This window comes from Pseudorasbora parva, chromosome 17, assembly GCF_024679245.1.
Source record: "Pseudorasbora parva isolate DD20220531a chromosome 17, ASM2467924v1, whole genome shotgun sequence".
NCBI lineage: Eukaryota > Metazoa > Chordata > Actinopteri > Cypriniformes > Gobionidae > Pseudorasbora > Pseudorasbora parva.
The window spans coordinates 13,978,178-14,004,823 of record NC_090188.1 but is presented as its reverse complement, the minus strand read 5'-3'; the positions used below and the strand labels follow the sequence as shown (position 1 = coordinate 14,004,823).

Below are 26,646 nucleotides of genomic sequence, written 5' to 3'. Positions count from 1 at the left end.
GGTCCTTAGTTAAAATAGCAATTTTCTCACAATTTACAAATAGTTGGAAACATTTGGGATATTGTAGGATCTCAACTGAACAAAATATATAACACCGGCCTAGTGGTTTTTGGATATTTTACTGCAAAAATACTACATAGTGCACCTTTAAAGCACTGTGAAATTGGCTAAAATATAAAATTAAACACGCAATGGGTGAGGGATTCTGGTGGGTACTATGCATTGATGTCACTTTCCCGCTGGAACACACACCCTCAGCTGGACTGAGTGGCAGAAGAGCTTCTGCATGACTGGATTTTTATTGCGAAAACGCAAGTAAAAAAACGATTCTCAGTTTAAACTAAAGGTTGGACTCGACAGTGTTCCTTACACCTTATCAAAGATCCAGTTATTTATGGATATTGACTTGCAGCCAGAAGTTGTTTCCTTAAATTTAAATGGGCCTGATTTCCCGGGGAAATACATAAAGCAAATTTGCCTATGAACGCTTCATTTAAATAGCCTGCCCTCTGCCCTCCTACGTACTTCCGCTCAATTTTCATTTTCCTTCAGTACTTCGTCTGGGACTGCGGCGTATTCTTAGGTTTTCTCTGAACAAATTTTTACTGGTCTAATCAGCGAACAGAGGGAGTGGCTGAGAATGATGACATTGATGTTGTGCACTAGTTTGTAGTTCAGTAATGGCGGCGAAGAGAGATGCGAACGAAACCATTAATTCCGTTGTGACAACGCTGCCGAATATCCAGAAGTTAAAGCCGGAGCAATAACAATCTTTTCTGGGGTTTGTTGGTGGCCATGATGTTGTGGCCCTCCTCCCCAACAGGATGAATTCGGGAAAAGTTAGATTTTCCAGCTCACTCCGTTAGTGGTGACGGAGTTGGCTGAAGCCCTGTTTGGACAAGGTCGTGTGGTGATGTAATAGCTGTCCGAATCCACATCTCTGAGTTTTCAAGAATATATCACTTAAAAATTCACTGTTTATAATCATTTTTGAACACTGCAGAGCACCGTACGGTTGTGCTTTGCTGTTATTTGGATGCATTTCTAGACTTGGATTTATTTCAAATGCTGGCAAGTCTTTACACAAGCAATATATTTAATCACCGCTCAGAAAAATTAAAATAAAAGCATGTGAACACTTGCATTGGTCCATTATTTATAGCAGCATTTATTATCATACCAAGCATATGACATTTTATTTACAGCATACAATCATGTTACGGACCACGTGAGCGGCGCGTTCCCGATCACAAAACTCTCCCCTCCACCGTGGCGTGAATAAATCACAATCCGAATGCTCGAGTTTTAGGTTTTATCCTATAGTTTTATCACTGAGGTGACCTGCACATTTATTTCGACGGATTTCCATGTGTGAAACAGGCGAAGGGCGCATGACATGCGCCATGACCAAAACACTAATAGTTTTAAACTTCAGAGTACCCGCCTTCACGGAAGTAAATGCTTGTCAATGGAGAGTGGCCAGACTCTATGTACAAATGAAATGTACGAGATCATTTAAATACAATATAGGTAGGTGTAAATTTGGGTGATAACTTGCGTACATTGTCATATCGTCATAACTTTTATAGTTTTGGTTTATTTAAATGCATCCAATTATGCAGAATATGATGGTAAACGTTTAATTGATGAGTTGTCAATACAATATATAACAGTACATAATAGGGTGTTTTTACAAAATATGATTTTACCCCAAAATTCAACATATTGACACACAATAAATGCAAATCCATGTTTCACTGCCTGGAGTTGTTTCTGTGAATTGCTGTGATCCATTTGCTTCTCTTTTCTGTAGCTTTCGGCAGTCTGTAAAAATATTCCTAAAATTTCTTGTCAAATCTATTTGCACAGTCAATCTCAAAGCTCTTTCCCTTTTTAGATGTGTTTTGTGTGTTTTTCGTGGCATTCAGGATGAAAACCAATGCTGCCTTAGTCTTTTTGCCACTCAGTGGGTGTAACTGCAGTCACTCCAGCTGATGGTGACATCATGTGCATATGCATTATATATAATAAAAAACACAAAAAAAATTGAAATGTGCACATATATGTAATATTTATTTTTTATTTCAGCTTTATTTTAGTTACAAAAAAACTAAAACTTTACAAAAAAACATTCTAAATTGTTTAGTTTTAACAGTTACAGCACTGGATAGTATTTATTATAGTTAGTATACTTGTTTGCTGATAAACACAATTATTAAATATACAGCAATATTAATACTACTTTAGCGATGATGGAGTTTGGCATAAAAATAAATCTTTAATGCAGTTTTTTTTTTTTTTTTTTACTTGCTGTAATCATTCAGTTAAAATTACTTACTAAAGTTGGTTAGCAGTTAGTGCTTTTGTGTCAATATGTTTTTATTAATATCTGCTTAATATTGTATATGTCAAAGGACATTGGTAAATTATATTACTAGTAAATTAATTTTGTTGGATCCAAATGTTGGCGAGTAAAGCCGCATGAAGTTGAATCAGGACTTTATTATCTTCAAAACAGCATGTGTTGTGCATACACATCATGAATGCACCAAAAAAATCAACCCACATAAGATGATGTCTTATCCAATCGGGCCTTCGACCTAAAAATGACTCTGACACCCCTGCTGTAGACGACTCTTATCATCTCTAGAATGATAAAATGCTCCAGAAGGTTCTCTCCGTTCTGCTGTCATCCATCTCTCTTCACTCGTCTCTGTCTCCTCTTTGGTCTGGGCTGCACTAAAGAGGACAAAGCGGTGTGTGTCAGTGTCTCGTCAGCATGTCAACTGTAATGACTTAATGAACACTTCTCTATGGGATTAACTCTGACAGCCGTCAGCCCGTCTCCACGACAACAGCAGCCGCCGCTCCCAATCCGTATCCTCCATCTCTAATGAGCCTAACAAAGGGAATTGCCAGAACTTTTTGTGTTTGTGGAAAGGACAGGAACTCTAAAAAGAGGGCGAGGATGTTGACGGCTATCAGATGTTTGTTATAAACTGCCTCACTTGCACATATATGTTGTGGAAAGTTTAAATCGGGACCATTTAATTTTAAGTCATTGCCATGTCCTGTTCGTTTAGTTTGATCAGTGTATTTGAGTCAAATCACTGAGCATTAACCCTCCCTTACTACCACCACACACACACACTTCAATGTAAAGGGAAAAAGACATTTAAAAAAGCAGTCGTTCTCTTTTGAAAGTGGAAAGGGTGATAACATGGGTGCCAATCTCGGTAACAAAAGAGATGGGAGTCAGGGATGTAGGGAGAGTGTCACGAGAAGAGGAGGTTCAGAAGAGGGGTGGATGAAATTAGCTTTCTTGTCTAATCCTTCAGGTTCCTCGCGCAAAGCACTCGCATTCGCTTTTTTATTCACCTTCAACTTAATTGGCTGGAAAGTGCTTGACATGCAAAGTTAGTGACATTAAGAGGAACATGTTGCAGTAAGCTTGAGCGCCACTGACAGCTAAATTGTATCCGGGGAAATTATGAAGCCTTCAACATGGTTAATTCTTTTTTTGGGGAGCTTAGTTAGGCGAGGATGGAGAAGGGGGGCTGGGTTTTGAGGGAGGGGGTGGGGTAATTGCCGTTGTGGGCGACTCATCTCATATTGATGGGAATTGTGAAGAAGTCTTCTGGTTGTATGCCGGCTATGCTTTGGGGGGCTGGGAAGCGTAACATCTGTGTCACATCATATTCAAGTGGCATTGTAAATAAATGTAGTTTATTTCTGTTACCATCAGGCCTTGTAAACAGATCCATTTAGAAGTTCTGTTGAGTTTAGACATTTTACATTATAATAGGCCTGTCATTTAGTGTATGTATAGTTTTTCTGGAGTAGCGACCAATTACATTATAGATGTAAGTACTACGGTGTACAAGAGCTGTGGTCAATTTTATTTGTGGAATGACTGCAATACTGTACAATCAACTTTCCCCTCACATTATGAAGTAATTTCAATTCTACATTATCCTATGTATGGCATGTCTACTTATCAAATAATAATTAGTCAGCTTATCAATATGGAAAAATAATCAGCTTTGTGTCTCTTTGTCATAATGACAATCTGACTGTACATTGTCCCTATACCATGGTTTGTCTGAATACTCGATTCTGATTGGCTGGAAGGTGCACTGTTTCCTCTCCTCATGATTCTTTAGTGTCTGAATGAAAACTTTGTAATATACTTTAATTAAAAATTAATCTGTGCACAAATCGTTGCAACTGTATCAATTTAAACCAGAGTCAGACCCGGAGGCTCACACAGGACGTTTCTAAATGGATGGTTGTTTAAAGGGTTAGTTCACCCAAAAATGAAAATTATTTCATTAATTACTCATCCTCATGTCGTTGGACACCCATAACACCTTCCTTCATCTATGGCACACAAATGAAGATATTTTTGTTGAATGCTGATTGCTGAGAGGCTTCAAAAAGGCTTCCATTGGCATTCAGTACATTCCCACTCACAAGACCCATAAAGGAACTAAAGGCAACATTACAAAGTCCATCTTGCTACAGTGGCTGTACAATAATTTTACAATGCGACGAAAATAGTTATTGTGGGCACAAAAATCTAAATAACGACTTTATCCACTAAGTTATTGATGTAAACTTGACGCATGTGTGAGAATATGATGCAGCTCCACCGTTCAATACACGGAAGACAATATCTTGGCGGATAAAGTCATTATTTTGATTTTCTTTTTTCGCAAAAAAACTATTCTCGTCACTTCATAAAATTATTGTAAAGCCACTATAGTGAGATAGACTTTTTGTAATGAAGTCTTTAGTGCCTTTAATGGGTCTTGTGAGTGGGTTATTGGAAAAAGACTGAATGCCAATGGAGGCCTTTCTGAAGCCTTTCTCAGCCATCAGCTTTCAACAAAAATATCTTCATTTGTGTTCCGAAGATGAACGAAGGTGTTACGGGTGTCCAACGACATGAGGGTGAGTAATTAACTAAATCATTTTTAATTTTTGGGTGAACTAACCCTTTAACGTAATGTCACTTTGTTCCATCTTTGTATGCACTGGCAGGGTAACGCTAACGTAGTGAGATACAAATGCTATGCGTTTACTGATGTATACGTTAGTTCACTGACAGACTGACATAACCTTAATGCGTTGTTCATTATAAACGTGGGATTATGAATTATGTTGAGAAAGTCATGCATAGAAAGCATGCTGTAACGTAATGTGCAGCAGGAACAGGAATAGCTGGTACCGTTTCTTTTTTCAGGAGTAGATTCTTAGCAAAACCTGCTTTATACGCACAAACATGAAAGCATTGGCGTTGATCGAGGGAATATTCTCTTCAAAAACCAAACTCAGCTACTGCGTCTTCAGCGGATTGGATTTAGGAACATCAAAATGACTGCTGTGTTCGTTATTACACCCAAGAACAGAACCCCGCAATCACTTGGACGCCATTCTGCTCCAGCGTATCAACAATGGCGGACTATGATGACAACTCGCTCAGAGCGGGTCTGAGGTGAAACGCTGCTTGTCAATCAACAGTCATGGGAGGGGCGTCCGATCGTGTGGCATTACAGGTCGTATGGCTTGATTTGAGATGGGGGAAAACGTTTAAGGAGATTTAAAAAATACAAAAAACACTGGATGGATTTTTATCATTATAGGATGGTTGTGTACAGGTACTGCCAACACCTTTCCATACAATCAACTTGTAAAAGTGCATGTGCCATTATGAGCCCTTTAAATAATTTGAATGCACTATTATTGGTTCTTTACCTCCACGTCATGCATTAAAATAATTTAATGCACACCTAGCCATGAATTATCCCTTATGTATGCACTGTCCCCAAAAGCAACACTCTATGAATGTCTTTTTATTATATAACAATATCAAACCGAGGGGTATGCGAAATGAAGGAATGCAGAGAAACTATTTTGATGCGAAACATTTAACAGTTTTTCAAATAAGTTATTACACAATAGATTTATTATCAGGTTTGAAAAGTGAAGTTAGTCTAGCTTCACTTGTTTACAGATGTGTTTATCTAATTTTAAAAAATCATACGTGTTTAAAGGCCCACTGAAAAACGCAGCATTATTCAAAGTGTTGATGTAATTTCCCCTGAAACGGCTCCAGCTGTAAGCAGCTCCTCCCCCTTTTTTGAAGCGGCCAACAGAGTCTGGTTAATACCCCAGTTTGACTAGAGCCTTTCGGTTTGGTAAAGTCAGTTTCCTCCTAATCTATAACCGTTCATCATCATAATCTCCTCCATATCGCTTAGAAATACAGCATTCTGTGCAGAATTTTAAATGGCTCCGATATGTTTTGTTGTCTCCGCCGACTCGTGCATATGATCCGCACTGCGATCTCGTGTCTGTAGTTAACGGCCCTGGTCTAGGCTGTGTGTGTGTGCTGGGGCGGTGCGCGTGAAACTAACGTAAAACCAGAATTCCTTTGGTTCAACTGAAAGCATATTCACACTGTCTGAATCATTTCTTATCGCATATACAGTCTTGTTCAAAATAATAGCAGTACAATGTGACTAACCAGAATAATCAAGGTTTTTAGTATATTTTTTATTGCTATGTGGCAAACAAGTTACCAGTGGGTTCAGTAGATTCTCAGAAAACAAACAAGACCCAGCATTCATGATATGCACGCTCTTAAGGCTGTGCAATTGGGCAATTAGTTGAAAGGGGTGTGTTCAAAAAAATAGCAGTGTCTACCTTTGACTGTACAAACTCAAAACTATTTTGTACAAACATTTTTTTTTTTCTGGGATTTAGCAATCCTGTGAATCACTAAACTAATATTTAGTTGTATGACCACAGTTTTTTAAAACTGCTTGACATCTGTGTGGCATGGAGTCAACCAACTTGTGGCACCTCTCAGCTGTTATTCCACTCCATGATTCTTTAACAACATTCCACAATTCATTCACATTTCTTGGTTTTGCTTCAGAAACAGCATTTTTGATATCACCCCACAAGTTCTCAATTGGATTAAGGTCTGGAGATTGGGCTGGCCACTCCATAACATTAATTTTGTTGGTTTGGAACCAAGACTTTGCCCGTTTACTAGTGTGTTTTGGGTCATTGTCTTGTTGAAACAACCGTTTCAAGGGCATGTCCTCTTCAGCATAGGGCAACATGACCTCCTCAAGTATTTTAACATATGCAAACTGATCCATGATCCCTGGTATGCGATAAATAGGCCCAACACCATAGTAGGAGAAACATGCCCATATCATGATGCTTGCACCTCCATGCTTCACTGTCTTCACTGTGTACTGTGGCTTGAATTCAGAGTTTGGGGGTCGTCTCACAAACTCCCTGTGGCCCTTGGACCCAAAAAGAACAATTTTACTCTCATCAGTCCACAAAATGTTCCTCCATTTCTCTTTAGGCCAGTTGATGTGTTCTTTGGCAAATTGTAACCTCTTCTGCACATGCCTTTTTTTTAACAGAGGGACTTTGCGGGGGATTCTTGAAAATAGATTAGCTTCACACAGACGTCTTCTAACTGTCACAGTACTTACAGGTAACTCCAGACTGTCTTTGATCATCCTGGAGGTGATCATTGGCTGAGCCTTTGCCATTCTGGTTATTCTTCCATCCATTTTGATGGTTGTCTTCCGTTTTCTTCCACGTCTCTCTGGTTTTGCTCTCCATTTTAAGGCATTGGAGATCATTTTAGCTGAACAGCCTATAATTTTTTGCACCTCTTTATAGGTTTTCCCCTCTCTAATCAACTTTTTAATCAAAGTACGCTGTTCTTCTGAACAATGTCTTGAACGACCCATTTTCCTCAGCTTTCAAATGCATGTTCAACAAGTGTTGGCTTCATCCTTAAATAGGGGCCACCTGATTCACACCTGATTCACACCTGTTTCTTCACAAAATTGATGACCTCAGTGATTGAATGCCACACTGCTATTTTTTTGAACACACCCCATTCAACTAATTGCCCAATTGCACAACCTTAAGAGCGTGCATATCATGAATGCTGGGTCTCATTTGTTTTCTGAGAATCTACTGAACCCACTGGTAACTTGTTTGCCACGTAGCAATAAAAAAATATACGAAAAACCTTGATTATTCTGGTTAGTCACATTGTACTGCTATTATTTTGAACAAGACTGTATAGTGGGCAATGTGCCATTCACCAGGAAGAAAATAGTAAATGTGTGAACGGCTGGCCAATTCTCTTTATAGTGTGGGGGGCTGGGCGCTTCAGGTTTTAGAGAGCATTTGATTGGACAGATGATGATGAGAAGAGAAATACTGCGATGATGTCATCAAAATGGGATTTCATTCAAGTTTTGAATGCTTATATCTCCTAAATGCGAATTTTGTTATTGTTTTGGAACACACCAGCTTATTCCAAACCTTAAGGGTAACATACTAAAGGCTAAAAAATGTTTTATTTTGATTTCTTTAACTTGTAAAATGCTGTAATAGGCTTGTGATTCACAATCAGTAATTTGTGACAAAAAATAGGAAAACAAATATGAAATTATGAATTACTGCATTGAAAACAAATGTCATACAAATGAAACACTGTCCCAACCCACATCCACCCCCCACCCCACCCTCATGTTCAAGTGCATTGCGCAATCATCCAGTGTGTGTTCAAATTGGCTCTTGACTCCCGCTTGATGAATAATATTGTCGCTCTTCATTCCAATTAAGTGCGATTGCCTAAGAGCTGGCGTCACGCTCCGGCTCAATCACTGGCCTGTTTTTTTTGTCCGTCTCCCTCATGCACCCCCTCTCCTGCTTCCATTCAACCCACCTTCCAAGGTCATCTCTCTCTAAAGCACATATTCCTTCCCTGACTGTATAATCTCCAGGGTCGAAAACACTACTGAAATTACACCTGTTAAAACCCCACCGGTTCACTTTCCCTCTACACCCGCCCCTCCTGCCGGTGCCCTCTCTGCTTTGACCTCTGTGTGATTGGCGTGGTAATTACCCAATCACTCGATGGCTGCCACAGCAGTCACAATAGAGTGATTGGAGTGGTGTTTTTCTCGTCTATTCCTTTGCTTTATTCCTCTGTCAGGCCTCTGTCAGCCCTGGCACTGAGCTCTTTGTTAGAAAGGGGTAGAGATTTGGAGGAAGAGAGGGAAGATGATGTGAGAGAGGGGAGAGAGCAGATCTAATTTTGTTGCCATATTCTGCCAAGCGGCCCGGTTGGGGGTGAGGGCACTAGAGGGCTGTAGAGGAAACGCAGGAAGTTGCAAGAAGCTAAAAACCTTTGTCGCACATGACCATGAAATATTTGAGTTTTTTTTATCTAAAGTTTATTTAGCATTTTTATTTGTATATTTATTTAAATGTTTATATAGTTTCTTAATTATTAATTAAATTTAACGTTTAAAAAAAAGTAACGGCAACTTTAAGAACAAGAAAGTATTTTGACCAGTGCTCTTTCTTTTAAATGTTTCTGATTTATAGTGAGCACTCGACTTTTATATATATATTTTTATATATATATATATATATATATATATATATATATATATATATATATATATATATAATATATTTAGTTAATATGGTTAAAATGTCTTAAAAAGAAAGAACTTCTAATATATATATATATATATATATATATATATATATATATATATATATATATATATATATATACATTTTTTTAAGTTCTTTCTTTTTAATACATTTTAACCATATTAACTTTATTTTTAAATTTCATTTATATTTTTTTATTTGCATATTTTAAATAATTCAAAAATGATTTTAAAAAAATGTAACCGCTTAAAGGAAGTGTATTTAAGATTGTGGCCAAAACTGGTACTGCAATTACTATCCCCCTCCCCCCCTAGCTCGAGATTGCCAGATAGGCTGTAGGATCAGGAGGAACGTTTGTAGCTGCAGTTGTGGTAACTAGAGCAGATCTGGCAACCCGGTTGCTGAAACACTATTGACTTTGTAATTGGTTGATCGGTGGAGGGTGGAGCTTCAGCCCAAAAAACATGTCAACATCAGTTGAGGCCTGCAACAACAACTTGTAAATGGCAATATCCTGGCCGGACAACTGTTGTCAGTGATATAAGTATTTGAAATTAACATGATTTCTTAATGTCTAGTGGCATATCAGGGTCATTTTATGATAAATTGAAATACAATTCTTACATACAGTTCCTTTAATGTGTCAGTTCAATGAACAACTTCACTTTTCTTTTTGTAATGAAATGCAGTACCGTGAGATGCACTATTAATGCTAAGAAGATTTGAGTTTTGGAATATGTCATGTTCTTCTGCAGTGGGAACTTTGCTGGTGCTTTCGATGCCGTCGTGGAGTGCCATAAACAATACAACCAGATGCCCAAAATCCATGACCTCATCTGCAGCCTGGTGGAAAAAGGAGATGCCGCTCTATTACAGAAAGGTGTGTAACGCCCACTTACACGTTCAGCCCGTTAATTACATTTCTCTGTCACTTACTAGTCACAAGTAGTGTGTCAATGTGTGTCTGCTGTCTGTTCAGATGGTCATATGTAGAAAGTGTGGGTTCTGTGTTTTCAAGAGTGCCACCCACTAAAGGGCATGTTGGACAACCTAGATGATGGTGGTTTCAATAGTCTCTGTCTTTATCAGGGTTAGTGGAGGGGTTAAGTGCTTTGTGTGTTGGGGGTGAGTGGATTTGAAGTGTTAAGGCAGTGAGACCTCTACGGTGGAGGGCCACTTTACGGCCCCAATGACCCAGCACTCTGCATGTGCCATGGCAAACTCATTCATAGACGTAAACATACATATACCTGCATGAGTTCACCCTTTTTGTGTTGCTGTGGCTTCTCTGGACTATTCTGAAGTGGCAAGCAATGAGTTTAAATTGAGTGCCAAGGGAAAGATCTGAAATGGGCAATTTTTCACAAGGTATCTGTTAAATCTGACTGTATTCAAACAATACTCTCAATAGAGAGATATAGGAAAAGCATCTATCAGAATGGTAATTTATAGCAAATTTCTTTGCGCATGCATGTTCAAAAGGAATCAGAACACCACGACTACATGGACAGACATACAATTCACATGCTCTGAATATTCTATTTCTCACATACACTTACACCTGACTGATAGTCAGTGGTGGGCCGTCAGGGCCAGCAGGGCCTTCTCTGCTGGCCCTGTCAAAATCATTATATATATATATATATATATATATATATATATATATATATATATATATATATATATATATATATATATATATATATAGTTACGATTATATTTCCAGAAAGAATGTATTTATTTTTGGTGTATTTTCCATATGTCATCATCTAAACGCATCACAGCCCCGAGGACCAGCACTAGTAGAATAGCTTGCCTTCCATTGAAGCTGCTATTTTCCATTGGACCATAGCTTTGACTGACGTGGGTCATTAGCCAATCAAAATTTGATGTGTAGTGATAGAACGGCCCAGAGGCCCAGCGATGTGTCGGTGTGCTACCCCCTGCTGATGTCATCAGCCGTCTGAACTTTTCGCGGGTTGTGAGAATTCTGTGTGAAATAAACTATGGCCGCCGCGGATGACAGGCAGCGTGCGAATGATCGATCCTGATGTCAAGCCGGTAATGTTAGCTAACAAGCAGTGTTTTTTCTGTTTCTTTGGATGTTCTGTTGGTCCGTATTTTTGTTTGTTTAAGAGTATTTGTGCCAGCTGATTTTGATTCTTTTCACCGTTTGCCTAAACGGCGACACGTGAGTGCAGTAAGTTATCATCAATAAATAGTCAAATTGCCTTTTTGTCTCGCGTGTACTTTTTGCTTGCCCCCTTCCCAACGAACACTATGAAAGCAAAGTTCGTAGTAGTATTGCGTACAGTGCATTATTGTATTTTGTGTGTGTGTGTGTGTGTGTGTGTGTGTGTGTATTATGACACACAGGAGAGGGTGAAATATGAGGACATTGGCCATATCACTTTTCAAAATGCTTATAAATCATACAGGATGAGGTTTTTTTTTAGAAAGTAAAAATGCATAATGTTTCCTGTGATGGGTAGGTTTAGGGGCAGGGGCAGTGTAGGGGGATAGAAAATACGGTTAGTACAGTATAAAAACCATTACGCCTATGGAATGTCCCCATATGTCACAAAAACAAACGTGTGCGTGTGGGGGTGTGTATGTGTGTGTGTGTGTGTTGTTATGGCGACGGCGTGGGGCTTGTTGATCGTGTGTGTGTGTGTGTGGGGGTGTGTGTGTGTGTGTGTGTGTGTTTGTGTGTGTGTGTGTGTGCGTGTTGTTATGGCGTGGGGCGTGTTGATCGTTAGTGAAGGCCCTGACTGAAACCCCACGGTACGCTACTGTTGATAGTGTGATTTAAATAAAGTGTTGGGCTGCTCAAAGTAGTAATTTACTATGCTTAAAGTTGATAGATTAGCTTTGGAAAAAAAGTACCCAAATGTGATGCGTTTCTTCACCTGCCCATTTCTCTCTCTTTTGTTTAACAGTCATGGAGTTTTTGAGTCAGGAGCGGGGTGAGATGATGATGCTCTATGACCTTTACTTTGCGTTCCTGCAAACGGGCCGCTACAAGGAGGCACGCAAAATCATCGAGGTGGGACTACTGTTATTGTGTTCAAACCACACAGCTATTTAACAGCTTTAATTACTGCCACACTGATATTTCCACATTTAAATTAGATTGGCTTCAAAGCCACACTAATGCCATTCATGCAAGACAATAGGTACAATGTTTTGTGTGAGTGTGAGGGAGAAAATGACAACTACAAAGACCACTTGTTTTTAAAACCGCTTACTGGGATGTTTTGTGATATTGTTTTTGTCACTATATTGAATCAATGCACTTATGCCAATTGCTTTTATTATTAATAATTGTCATTACAAGGCTTTGGCTTGATAAAACCATTTTCATTTGAAAGCAGAACATGACAAATGTTAGCAACAAAGTAATAGGAGTGAAAATGATGCAATATTTATATAATATATTGTGTGTATATGTGTGTGCATATATATATATATATATATATATATATATATATATATATATATATATATATATATATATATATATATATACACACATGCGTACAGTGGGTACGGAAAATATTTAGACCCCCTTAAATTTATTGTTATATTGCAGCCATTTGCTAAAATCTTAAAATATTTTTTTTTCTCTCATTAATGTAAACACCAATATTGACAGAAAAACATAGAATTTTTCACATTTTTGCAACCAGAATGATTCTCTTGATCACAGGGCTCATAAACGTCTTTATCAAACAAACAGAATGATTTATTTCTCACTGATCCGCGATTGATTGGACTATTATTTTTATATTACACATAGCCCGCAAGATAGGATGATACAAGCGCGGACCACACGCGCGCTCTCACACACACACACACACACACACACACACACACACACACACACGTTCGACACGTGTCGCCCTTCAGATGTCAACTCGAAAAAGAATAGCAGAACAAGAACGGAATACAATGATTCATCGGCCTGCCGGGCGAGCCCAGGCCCATACGAGTCCAGCTTGCTGAAGTTATGCTCTGTTAGACACGTACACATAAGCAAAACGATCTATAACAATGCATTACTATTACATATAAAAACACGTTTTACACACATAAGTGTGTTGTACCATTCCTGTCGGCTCCAAATCCAGCATTGACCAGAGGCTTGTTTACAAACGATTCTGCAGTGAAATGAAGTCAACACCACTGTCTTCCCCACGTGAGCTGGAACTTCATTAAAAATAAATGAAGTATCACACATTCCTAATATTATGATCCGAAGAAAGCTTATGCAGCGACTGTGTTCTTCCACATTATCTTGATTGCTATCTTCCACATGTTTATTGCTGCTGGCTTGTGATCTGAAAAGCCATTTGAGTCGGTGGGCGGGGCTAATAAATTACACGTTCTGTAGAGGTGTGTTTCGTCATGCAGTGACGTAAGTATGAAGCACAGGACCATTTGCCGAGTCTAGTGTCTATAAAAGCTTTTCTTTGACTAACAAGGAAGTTTTCAGCTCTGAAACTTAAGGTGTTTTTAGCAAACTCCATGCAGGCTTTCATGTGTCTTTGGCCAGACAGCCAGCTCTAGAAAGGGTTCTATTCATCCCAAACGTCTTCCATTTAAGGATTATGGAGGCCACTGTGCTCTTAGAAACCTTAAGTGCAGCAGAATTTGTTTGTAACCTTAGTCAGATCTGTGCCTTGCCACAATTCTGTCTTCAAGCTCTTCAGGTAGTTCCTTTGACCCCATGATTCTCATTTGCTCTGACATGCACTGTGAGCTGTAAGGTCTTATATAGACAGGTGTGTGGCTTTCCTAATCGAGTCCAATCAGTATAATCAAACATAGCTGGGCTCAAATGAAGGTGTAGAACCATCTCAAGGATGATCAGAAGAAATGGACAGCACCTGAGTTAAATATGAGTGTCACAGCAAAGGGCCTGAATACTTAGGACCATGTGATATTTCAGTTTTTCTTTTTTAATAAATCTGCAAAAATATCAGCAATGTTTTTGTCAATATTGGGTGCTGTGTGTACATTCATGAGGAAAAAAATAACTTTTATTTTATATATATATATATATATATATATATATATATATATATTATATATATATATATATATATATATATACATGCAAATATTTCTTAAATATATTTGTGTGTGTATTCAAATATATATACATTTATACACGGTACACACATTATGTGTAAAACAAACTTGTATTGTCGCTGCAATTTTGAATATATATTTATGTTAATATTATGTATCTTTACAAATTCTTTCAGGAAAATTTGACACATTTTACAATAAAATGGAATACATGGAAATTAAAGGGGGGGTGAAATGCTGTTTCATGCATACTGAGCTTTTTACACTGTTAAAGACTTGGATTCCCATCCTAAACATAGACAAAGTTTCAAAAACTAATGTTGGGCGTTTTCTGTGTTAAAAATACTCCTTCCGGTTTCTCACAAGTTTCGGAGAGTTTTTTTCGAGTATGGGTCGACTTGACGTTAAAAAGAGCGGAAGGTCCTTGTATGGGCCGTACGGGCTCTTCTCCCGGTAGGGTGCGCGCGCGCGTGACTAGAGCACGCTGTAAACAGTCTCTCAGATGCAGATCCAGTCGTCCGTGAACACTTCTGTCGCACCGCTCTTCACTTTATTCCTATGGGTGACGTCGAGCGGCTTCAACGCTTCAGCACAGCATTCCGGGAAGGCAGCGCTGCATTTGAACCGATTTGAACGCAGAAATGACGGGAAGCTTCACAACATCGTTTCAGTTCCGTCTCAAAATGGATTTACACGCCACTGCTGTCACAGAACTTCACCAAATCAGACCAAAGAAGTATGTTTTTGACGGAGCGGTCCCAGCGATAAAGGTCCTGCTTTGGAAGCAGCCGGTGAGTTAAACTGCTTCAAATGTCTCTGCTACTGGCTACCGTCGCATGAGTAAACATCAGTAAACGACACGATCGCGTGCTTCGTCATTCAAATGCTCTAACGGTTACTCCATTGTTGTTCTGTATAACGTTACAGTATTCTGACGTGCAAAACCGTTTTGCTTGCTACTTCTAAGGTCTAGTCGCATACAATAGTCCATAAACCGAATCATGTCCTCATACACTGTGAGTAAAGACACAGAAATGTGGAGAGGCCATTAAATACAGTAACTTACATACCACAGAGACGGACGTCCTGATGTTGCCGTTTCTCCTGTTCAATTTATTTCTCCCTCAGATTTGATTCTGGATCATTATCTGTATTAGCTGACATAGCGATGGGTTCCTCCACGCTTGAGGACGTCACCGCTTTGCGCGCTTGTCATTCTTTAGCTCCGCCCACACGATACGCCTCCAGGCGCTCGGTTTTTTCCGGAAGGACTCGGTACAGCCTATATTTCTTTTATAAATATGATAAAACTAAAGACTTTTCGGAGATATGAAGGATGCAATACTACTCTATAGGTACTCAAGATTGACATGAGATTGACTGAAACTGAGTGTTTCACCCCCCCTTTAAGCATAAGTAAAAAGGATTTGTTTAGAGTTAACTCTGGTTTTAGGTTTTAGTTGATTCTGTAACAGCCATACAATAACACCGGTATTTTGTCACTTTGACATTGTAGAACTATGTTTGGCATCTCTTCCATCCATAGAAAATCGTGGATCAAGTCATTCATTCTTGAAATAAAAACGCAATACATCCCCAACACCTAGATACTTTTACCTTGCTGAACCTTCATAAAGGTCTTGCACACCCACACTGTCCTGGGCTTTTTTAAATGAGAAGAGCTTTGGCTTAAAGTACAACTGGCAGCAAAACTTCTCAGCCTGTCTCCGTTCTGTGAAGTTTTCAGCATGTGCAGATGTCTTTTAATTGTCTGGAGACACTAAGCATCTCTGTTCTCACGTCAGGCATTTCAGCGAATGCTCTGTCCGAGGCGTAACTGATTTTGAGATGCTTGACGTGTTTTGAGCGCTTCGTCCAGGATGGGTCTACGGGGATATCTCTAGGCTGTGTTCTGTCTTGTTCTTTCAGAATACAGTGTCTCGGGAGTCTACACTTCCACTGCGAAACAGCTCTGACAAAGCCATTTAGATGTTCAATTAGCCAACCGCTCTAATACGACGCCACTCAACTCCCTCAGCGCTGCCATGTGGGAGTGCGGTGGAATGTCAGGACTAGTCAAGCCACTTCCTGCTGGTTTATCATGCATACTCTTTATCTGAGGCTGTTTTACCTTTCAGTGTCGTTTTATTTTTCCAACCTTATGCAGCATTCTCTTTATCCTTGTCTTTCTGTGTCTGTCCTCCACAAACCCTTATCTGTGCTAATTGTTGTATCATTGTCTGTATGGATTAAAAATAAGCCTGAGCTTGGATATTACAGATCCATCAGTCAGGGGCTTTTATCCAAGACAATATCCTTTCTCTAGACAGTGCCCTGAGTGTCTGCAAATCTACTTTTTCGAATCTATCCATTTTTCATATATACAGCAGATCATAGAGACTGTTAGCCGATAAGCTATCGATGGTCACTTCAGGATACAACAATCTCAAGCAGCTTTTACATTTATTGTTTTAAGATGTTAATTTGGGATGCAAGTTAAAATCCCTCTTAAAGCATTTGTTCTTTTTTTTTTCTCTCTCAGAAATATACTAATCCAATACTGCTCTTATATCATCTTAGGCTAGGGTCAAATGAGTTTAAAATCATTCATGTTGCATGACTCATACAAGGCACAGTTTAGATAGTTGAACCAATACACAAAAAATACTTGAACATTTAAAGAGAAATCAATTTGCACCTAATTTCATTAGCACTGAAATGTTTATCATGTGTTTAGCTGGACTGATTTGTTGTATTGATGGAAATATATATTGACTAGGGGAAACATAAGCTGGTATTTGGCACTTATTTGAGTATTATTTGAATATTGTTTATAAAAATTTTGAATTGCCTTTGTTATATTTTCAATTTTATTTTTCATTTTAATTGAGTAGTTTTGCGTTCCTTTTTTTATTTGTTTATTTTAGTTATTCAACTTAAATGTATTTCAGTTAGTTGCCAAGGCTACATTACATGGCAAGGTTTTCATTAAATATTTTTTGCAGCTTTATTTCAGCTTCCGAAAAAAAAAAAAAGGATTTGGTTATAGTTAACTCTGGTTTTAGGTTTTAGTTGACTCTGTAACAGCCATACAATAACACTGGTATTTTGTCACTTTTGACATTATAGAACTATGTTTGGCATCTCTTCCATGCTTACATTTTTGTCTAAGCAGGAAAAAGATGACACTAACTCTTCTTTTTCTTTTTTTTGTTAGTCACTTAGATTCTATTTAGGGGTGTTCAATTTACTCATGGTTTGGTTTTTATCATTTTTTGTTTTTGTTGTGGTGCGTGGTATGTGCTATGTTCAGGGACATTAGTTGGCTATATTCAAATAAAAATAAATAAAATACGAATAACTACAAGCAACAACAAATACATACAATAGAGGAAAGATATAAAAGCATATAAAATAAACAGTCCTTTTCAGCTATCTAACAGTAGTTTTCAGCTACAGAAGCTGAATAAAGTAATTAAATAACACTGCATATTATAATTTTCACTGTATAAATTAAGATGAATTATTATTGAAGTTACAAAAGCTGTTCAGTCTAGAGCAGTGAGTGATTCCTTTGTCATTTGTTGTTTGATTAACATTTAAAACACAGACAGTAGGGGAAGGCTTCTTTCCTTTTAAGACATAATGCATTGATTCGGTTCATACTATTAGACATGAACACGTCCTTCTCGACTGGTTACATGTCACTTAAGACATGTGTACTAGATATACTCACCAAGATGGGCATTTTGACAGTTTTTGTGTGAATTTGTCCATTGAAGCGCAAGACTTGAAAGAGAACTCAATATTTGCGTGCTATCTGCAACGTGCCGTGTCTGTGCTTCCGATGAGCACGCACACACACACACACACACACACACATACATACATACATGCACGCACGTCTGGTTCACTGTCTTTGTGGGGACTCTCCATAGACGTAATGGTGTTTATACCACAAACCGTATTTTCTATCCCCCTAAACTGCCCCTGTTCCTAAACCTACCCAACACAGGAAACATTCTGCATTTTTACTTTCTCAAAAAAGCTCATCCTGTATGATTTATAAGCCTTTTGAAAAGTGGGGACCGATGGCTGGTCCACACAATGTAGGTGATGGACATTTGGTCCCCAAAATGTAATATAAACAAGGACACACACACACACACCTCGAGATCTCTTTCATGTCTTGCTCTTGAATGTTTGCATGACTGCATGTTGTTGTGCTGGGTAGCCCCGCCCTAAAATCTGATTGGTCCAAATGCCAGGTTCATATAGCTATTAAACTTAAAGTATATTTTAATCGGCTACTATTGTACCACGTCAGTGTTTTACTAGAAAATGATAGGCCCTGATGGAAATGTATAACATTTTAGCTGATTTGTGGTTGTGCACAATATAAAGCTCTTCATTGAGTCCATTCTGAAACCAGTTTGGTTTCTTTTTCGTTTCTTTTTAGATAAAATGAGTAAATACTGTAAACCATTAAAACTATGGGGTCCTGAAGGTGCATTTGGTTAGTGTTGAATAGACATCCTCTAGATATTTGCCTTCATTCATTGAAAACAAAGCCCTCAGGGATATCTTTCTACACCAGGTAGCTCCAATAGTTTTATACCTCTGAAGTTCCCCCACTATAAACTCTCTAAAAGTTAGTGTTTAATGGTGGCTCGTCGAGCGTCCTTGTGCTTGACGGGTCAAAAGCCCCTCTCGTTCTGTGGAGCGTTTTCTACATGGCCTCTCTTCCACCCAGAGCTGGATAATTAAAAACACTGATATCTAAGTAGCATTAGCAGTCACAGAGCTCTACTCCACACTCTAATAGAAACTTTAAGTACAGTGATGGAGTGCTGGTCAGGAGATTGCGCTGTGTATAATTGTCAGATTATTAATAATGGTGGTAATTAAATGAAATGCTGGTTAAGGTTTTGGTGTAATTAAAATGGTTGTCACACTATGTGTGAGTGTTTCTGAGTGTGTGACCCGTGTTTGAGAGAATGATGACATCTTCAGTGTGATAGGTGTTTTTGCTCAAAGGTCTGACTCTGAATAAATGGGGAGGTTTTGTTTACTGTAACTTTTGAAGGGCATAAATATGATACACTTTGGTGCCCCTTGGATTTTTTTGGCTAAGACTCGTAATCTTTCGTTAGACGGATTAGATGTGGTTTTAGAATTTAGAAGGATTTTATCCAGTATGTGTTCTTGAATGTATTTAACAGTTGATGGGAGTTTATGGCTAGAATGGTTTTAAACCGCATGAACAACATATATTCTAAATTGCAAGGATTGCAAACCTCATATGGGCATATGAGCTATATGAACTACATGGACATAGACGCCAAATATTACAATTAAAATGAACTGGTGTCTTTTGTGATACCTAAAAAAATATATATTATTCCTGTGATGGCATAGCTGAAATTTCAGCAGCCATTACTTTAGTCTTCACTGTCACATTTAATTAAATTAAATTGTAATTATTTTATATTTTAATATTTCACAGTATTACTGTTTTACTGTTTTTTGATCAAATAAATGAAGCCTTGGTGAAATCGAGTCATCTTAAAAAAAAAAAAATATATATATATATATATATATATATATATATGTGTGTGTGTGTGTGTATGTATATATGTGTGTGTATGCATGCATGCATGTTCACACAACAGCAAATTCTGTTGTCTGTCTTGTATTTCAGAGTCCTTAATACGGTTGCATTCACACACAGTTCAGTTATTTACGGGAGTGACAATCCGCAACCACGCGGAAGAATGTGGTTTTCATGTGTGGTTTCAGTAACTTGCAGCAACAGAGATATGATCTATGTGTCATCTAAAGGTTTTTGATCCTGTCACTGTTCTCAACCGGAGCTGCTCTAGTTTCTATTTGTGACCTATTTTGTAACTTTGTTTTTATAGAAACTGCCTAATTGCTACCTGAATAATAATTCCAACTGCAGGATTAAGAAAAAAATAATTTTCTTACTGAGCTAAAAATTACAAAATGACTTCCACGAATACATAACCAGCAGAATCATCCATATTTTATTTACTTTTCTCAAATTTTAGAGTGTCATATTTTAGTGTCCATGTGCAGTTTAAAGAATATATTTCACTGCAGTACCTCATCTGTCACTGTATGTCTTTACATGTCACTGAGTTTATATTGCTCCAGACTCCAGATTTTCTTAATCATCTGACCTAGATGTTCTTTTGGGTATTGGCTGTGCAGTGAGAGAGCGAAAGTGTGTGTGCTTGGGTCAAATTGATGTGAGTGTGTGTTGAGTGTGCCCTATGTAGGAAGATCGGAGGGCTAGGGGTGTTCATCATCCTGGATTTACTTAAGGGAAGATTTGCCCCACGGGGTTTTATGCATCAGGCCCGGGGGCCGCTCCTGCAAATAAAATAAAAAAAGACTACGACTGTGTAGCGGTTTAATTTTGGTCTTATTTGCTAAGCAGATTAGGCTTGAGGAAAGCTGGAGAGATTTTGAACTTAGCCAGGAGGCTGATTTGTAGGAGAGTAATTCCGTTTGGATGCTGCTGGTACAATATCCTCCAAGAGGAGAGACAATGGGAATTTAGACATCTGTGTGTGTGTGTGTGTGTGTGTGTGTGTGTGTGTGTGTGTGTGTGTGTGTGTGTGTGTGTGTGTGTGTGTGTGTGTGTTTTATGTCTGTGTGAAAAATATTTTATTGTAAATGGGCCAGAACATCATGATTCTATTATTAAATGTGAAAGCTAAGCATGCTGCTAGATCTATATTCAGTCAGTGCCATTCCTAATGTTTTGTGTTTTTTTTTATTATTAGTGCAGTGTTTGTGAGTTGTGATGGTTTAATTTGAGATTGCATACATTTTCAGACTCCTGGTCTAAGGGCACGAGTGACCCGTCTGCAGTGGTTTGCAGAAAAATGCATCATGGCCCAACAGGTCAGTGTTTCCCTGCTGTTCTCTCTTGAGAAACTGATTTGCTATAAATCAATAGAGTGTGTATCCCGGTTTCAATCTTTCTTTTCCAGATGGAGCCCCTTGAGAACATGGTGGACATGACTGTCAAGCTGTTTGAGTGTGACCGAGATGACATGTACCACTATTTGCTCCGTCTCTGCAGTAAGTATTGTGTGTGTTGGACCTGAGATTCCAAACAGTGGATGACCGCTTCAGCGCTGTTTTCCTTCTTCTTTTCAGAGGAGACCAATGACTGGCGTAAGGCCGAGGCGACCTGGATGAAAATGCAAGAGGAGAATTTGGCTCCAAGAGAGAGAACACTGCGTTTGCTTGCTGATATCCTCAAAAGCAATAACCAGGAGGTGCCCTTTGAGGTGCCTGAGGTAAAAGAGCAAACTCGATACCCAATGTAAAATCTGGTTCCTGAAACAAAACCTTTTTCTTTTTGGTCAAATGAATCCCTTTTCAGTGATAATCACTGTAGGGGGTTGAAACCTTGAATTAACATCCAGAATTAACGGAAGCATTATGGTGTATTAATGTGGCTGTTTTATGTGTAGGTGTGGTTTGAGGAGGTTAAAGGTCATCCTGAGATGCTCTTAGAGCAAGAATCTAGACTCACGGCTTCTCGTAAAAGGGACACTGCTTTAACCTCTAAAGAGGCCACGGTTGAGGACTGCAAATTCAAACTCCTGTCTCTTTGCAAGAAGGGCAAAGTTAAAGGTTTGTTCTTTAAATCTACACTATTTAACCTTTTGGTTTGAAATGAACTAAATCATGAGTGAGGACATAACCATCTTCAAAAATGTGTTTTTGCCTTGCCCTAAATAACTATAAGCATACAATAATCACTTATATTTTAGAGTTGCTGGGACAGATTTTATGGGAAACTGCAGACTGTACCATCTATGCTTATTTATATCATATTTGTAAATAAAGGGAAAAGTCCATGCTATTACTATATGCAGAGGAAGGGGTCATAGTAGCTTGAAGCCACAACTAAATGAACCTTGAGCCAAAAAGGGAAAGCAACAGTGCCATAATAAAACAAAATAATTTTTGTTTGTATAGCGTCATATTTGCAATACATTGACTGTTCACAATGCAGTTTATTTTGGTAAAAATGCCAGGCTCTAAAGCAAGTCATATTTATTAATAAAGTGCTTTATGCAATACAAATTGCTACAAAGCAGCTTTACAGTAAAAATCAGCGTGACCATCTTAATTTTTTTTTTAGGAATGAAACTAAATGTTGTTTTAAAGGATGCTCATATGCAGTGTTATCCATAGTAATCTAAATTTGTCAAGTAGATTATGACTACTCTTGTTTCTGTTCTTCAGAGGCCTATGGCATCCTGAAGGATGCAAGTAGCAGAGGCATGGTCTTTAGCCCTTCTATATATGATACCCTCATTAAAGCCCTTCTGTCCAGAGGCAACATAGAGGATGCCAACACTATCAAAAACATGTAAGTGTGTCTGTGCATCCAGTATCTTTACATTTGAATGGTATAGATGTTCACGTTGCTAAATTACAGGTTTTGAGGTCATGGGCCTTAGCCAATGTACCCGTTTTTGCAGAATACTACCATCTTTTTTGTTGAATTATAAGAAGCTTCGTCTAGTCAAACACGCACACATACATGCATTCAAAACGAGCAGTCTTATGGTTTAAGCCCTTTCAACGTTACCAGATAATCTCTGTGTTCTCAGAAAAGCTTGTCAAGATGCAAAAATGACAGTCCTTTGCCGATTAGTAATAGATCTTTGTGTTGTATTAGTGTTTGCGCTGGTGATCTTTGATTTGTCCATAAAGCTCTGAGGGTTTACTTGGTCGCATTATACATCTGATGATATATCCTCATGAAAGAAAGCCGTCGCCCCTATAATCTTGTACATGCTTTCAAAAAGCATTCAGAAACGTCTTTGTACCAGGCCATCCACACTATAGCCATTGCGGTCGGTGTTAACTGACCCTATTCATGGACTTGTAGTGCATGTACTTAACATTATCTCCCACTATATTACGCCTTTATTGCTTTTGATGTTGCAAAAGTACTTGAAACATCAAGACTTCAAGGCTTTTGAGTGAAACAGATAATGTGTAATGTACACTACAGTGTTTCCAATCATCCAGAGTTCTGTCCACCCCGAAGGTGAATGTGTATCTTCAATTGCAAGTTGTCATTGAATTGTTCAGTCAGTTAGACTATAACAGGCTTGCTCTGTTTCATAACCTAGTGAGCTTAATTGCTGTCTACTGTCTACATAGACAAGCTGTTTTCTAAGGCACCATTTTAACCAAAATGGAACTCATAAATGACACCCGGAACTTTTTTGGAATATGCCATTACTTCATTACTCCGGTCTTCAGTTTCACTTATCCTTCAGAAATCACATGCAGCGTGTTTAAAAATGCTTGGAAGCTGTGCATATGTGTGGTGGACTACAAGCAGATGTTTGGCAGGACGTTGGTCTTGGCCAGCGGGGTGCTTTAAGGACAGATTAAGGGGATTGAGAATGGAGGAGAGAAGCGAGGGATGGGATTGTCCAGCACTTAAGAGGACTAGACGAGAGTAAGGAGAAGGACACAAGGATTTTCTTAGGATTGATAAGAGTAACCCTGACTATGGTCGCTGGGCCAATCTGCTGTACGAGCGGCTGTTGGCCGGTCGCCGTGGAGATAAGGAGCGGCGGTTGATGCTCAATTGAACGGCTGGATTAATCTGGCCAGTGAGGGTAATACAAAAAAAGACTTTGATTGAGGTTTAAGTGAGGGAGGAGGGGAAAATTAACTGGGAGAGTGGGTCCAGATTTGTTGGATTTTGTTCAGTCTCACACACATGCATGCACACAATTTTAGGCTCAACAGTTAAGAAATAGCTCTCAGCATCAACATGAATATACAACAACATCATGTATTATTCATAAATATAGCTGATCCTACAAAACACTTTGCTATTTCACAAACTACAGTTGTTCAACCAGTACCCATCTTCCTTTTGTCTTCTCAGTGCTACCGGTCATATTCCTAGGTTTAATTTAAGTGACATTGCCAACAACCTACTCATCATCTCTCAAGTGAAGAGATGCCAGATGAAAGGTAAGCCAAAACCATGATCTGTTCTCTCACTTCAGCAATTAGTTATGAATACTGTGGGTTGTCTAGGTTTCTTCCTGGGCTTTGTTTTATTAAACCTGACCATGATCTGTCCCTGCTCACAGATGCCATGGAAGTTCTTAAGGGCATGTTACAGGCTGACCAGGTGCCCAGTCAGTTGGCCATCACTCGACTGGTTCAGGGTCTTGCTAGTGAGGGAAACACACAGGACATCCAGGAAGTGGAGGCCTTGGTGAAGACTTTAGGCTCCATCAAGCTATCCAGCATGTTATTTGTTAACAATTCTGCTCTCGCTCATATTAAAAAGTAAGTTTTATTTTAATTTTTTTTAATTTTTTTTCGCTCAGTCAAGCATCACTATTATTGCTCATTGAGGCGTTAAGAAGTTATCTCAAGTGGTCACATGACTTGTCCTGCACTATTTGTAATCTGGACATGGATGGAATACTACATAGTGAGGCTTAAGATAATAAAAAAAAAGAGGCAATCATTATGCTTGATAGTGAATGAAACTGTTGAAATATCTATAAGACTTACTCTATTGTTCAAAAGTGTGGGGTCTGTAAGAATTTTTTTGAGAGTGCATTTTTTCAACCAAAGATACAGTAAAACTGTAATATTGTGAAATATTCTTTTAATATGACATAAATGTTCAGGAGGCAATACATTTCTTATTATCTATGTTGAAAGCAGTTGTGCTGCTGAATATGAAACCGTGATCCATTTTGGATTCTTTGGTGAATGGAAAGCTGAAAAGAATAGCATTAATTTGAAATAAAAATATTTTTTATTAATTTCTGTTTTAAAAAAGTATGAATTTCTTTCCATAAAAAATAAATAAAAATTCTGACCCCGAACCTTTGAACAGTAGCGTACATGTAGCGTTCTTTCACCACCATAGAAAAGCTAACAAACATATCTGGGAGTTTTTAAATTCAAGCATATTTTCACAGAAAGCAAATGAAAACACTTTAAAAGACATGAACATTTTTCAAGGTGCAGAAAATGTTAGGGTTTTTTTCGTTCTTTTTTTAAAATCCTCATCCAGTAATTATGAACAACTTAGTCAAATGAAAAATCATGGCAATCAATGGTTAAAAGTTATGGGAACTCTGAAAATTGGGACATGAACCATATCTAATGACCAGAATATCAATACACACTTGTGGAAGCAACCACCTTCAACAGCAGTGTTTCTGAGATGCACCAGCATTAGAGTTTCTAAGAATGCACCAACATTTAGTATTCAGCTACAAGACTCAAAGATCTCCTTATCCGTTGTCTTGGCTACTAAAGCAAGGTTTACAATACTTGAGATGAGCAGTCATTCAGATGTTTTTAAACCGGATGCACAGTAAAACAAAATGTGGCATAAATTGGCACCCTTGCATCTGGAGGAATGCTGATGACATGGAGGTTAAGACTGTGATTGACTATGAAAAAGAATTGATTGAATTGTATTATCTTAGAAACTCTGAACTACATGCTAAGTATTTCTAACAAAGCGAGTGCTAGCAGACTGTCTGGCAGGTGAGATTAGATTCTACCCCCACAAACTTTTCTTGGTTATTTTTGTGAAAACAAATTCATGAAAAGAACAATGAAGCACCCTTGTTTCTGTAAATACCATGAAATGTGCCCTTTTAGTGGTTTGACCTTGACTAAATTGGTGTCATCAAAGGTTTGTTGTGTAACAAAGGACCGCCCGCTCATGTGGTCTTTTCTCCCACCTCAATTTCATCTTCCTGTTCTTTCATCTTACCTTTCCTCCATCTCCTTCACCCCTCTTTCCCCATTATTATTAAAGGCTCAAATCTGCTGTGATGGCTATGACTATGTAGTCTGAATAATTCACAATGGGCCATACTAATGTGGTGCCTGGGTTCCGGAGCCCCCATCTCGCCTCTTAACCAGTCAGCTTGGCTCAGCTGCACACAGCATACGTGTCATTGTTGCTTATGTCCC

General features: G+C 38.5%; 1 protein-coding gene across 1 annotated transcript in view; it reads left to right on the top strand.

The window, feature by feature from the left end:
* lrpprc (leucine-rich pentatricopeptide repeat containing) overlaps positions 1 to 26,646 on the top strand; it is a 71,428-nt gene that overhangs the window by 33,366 nt on the left and 11,416 nt on the right. The window contains exons 24-32 of the mRNA XM_067420917.1: positions 10,272 to 10,396; positions 12,456 to 12,562; positions 21,475 to 21,543; positions 21,633 to 21,723; positions 21,802 to 21,944; positions 22,122 to 22,284; positions 22,903 to 23,029; positions 24,575 to 24,663; positions 24,786 to 24,987. Of these exons, the coding sequence (XP_067277018.1) occupies positions 10,272 to 10,396; positions 12,456 to 12,562; positions 21,475 to 21,543; positions 21,633 to 21,723; positions 21,802 to 21,944; positions 22,122 to 22,284; positions 22,903 to 23,029; positions 24,575 to 24,663; positions 24,786 to 24,987 (1,116 nt within the window). The remainder of the gene's footprint in view (positions 1 to 10,271; positions 10,397 to 12,455; positions 12,563 to 21,474; positions 21,544 to 21,632; positions 21,724 to 21,801; positions 21,945 to 22,121; positions 22,285 to 22,902; positions 23,030 to 24,574; positions 24,664 to 24,785; positions 24,988 to 26,646) is intronic.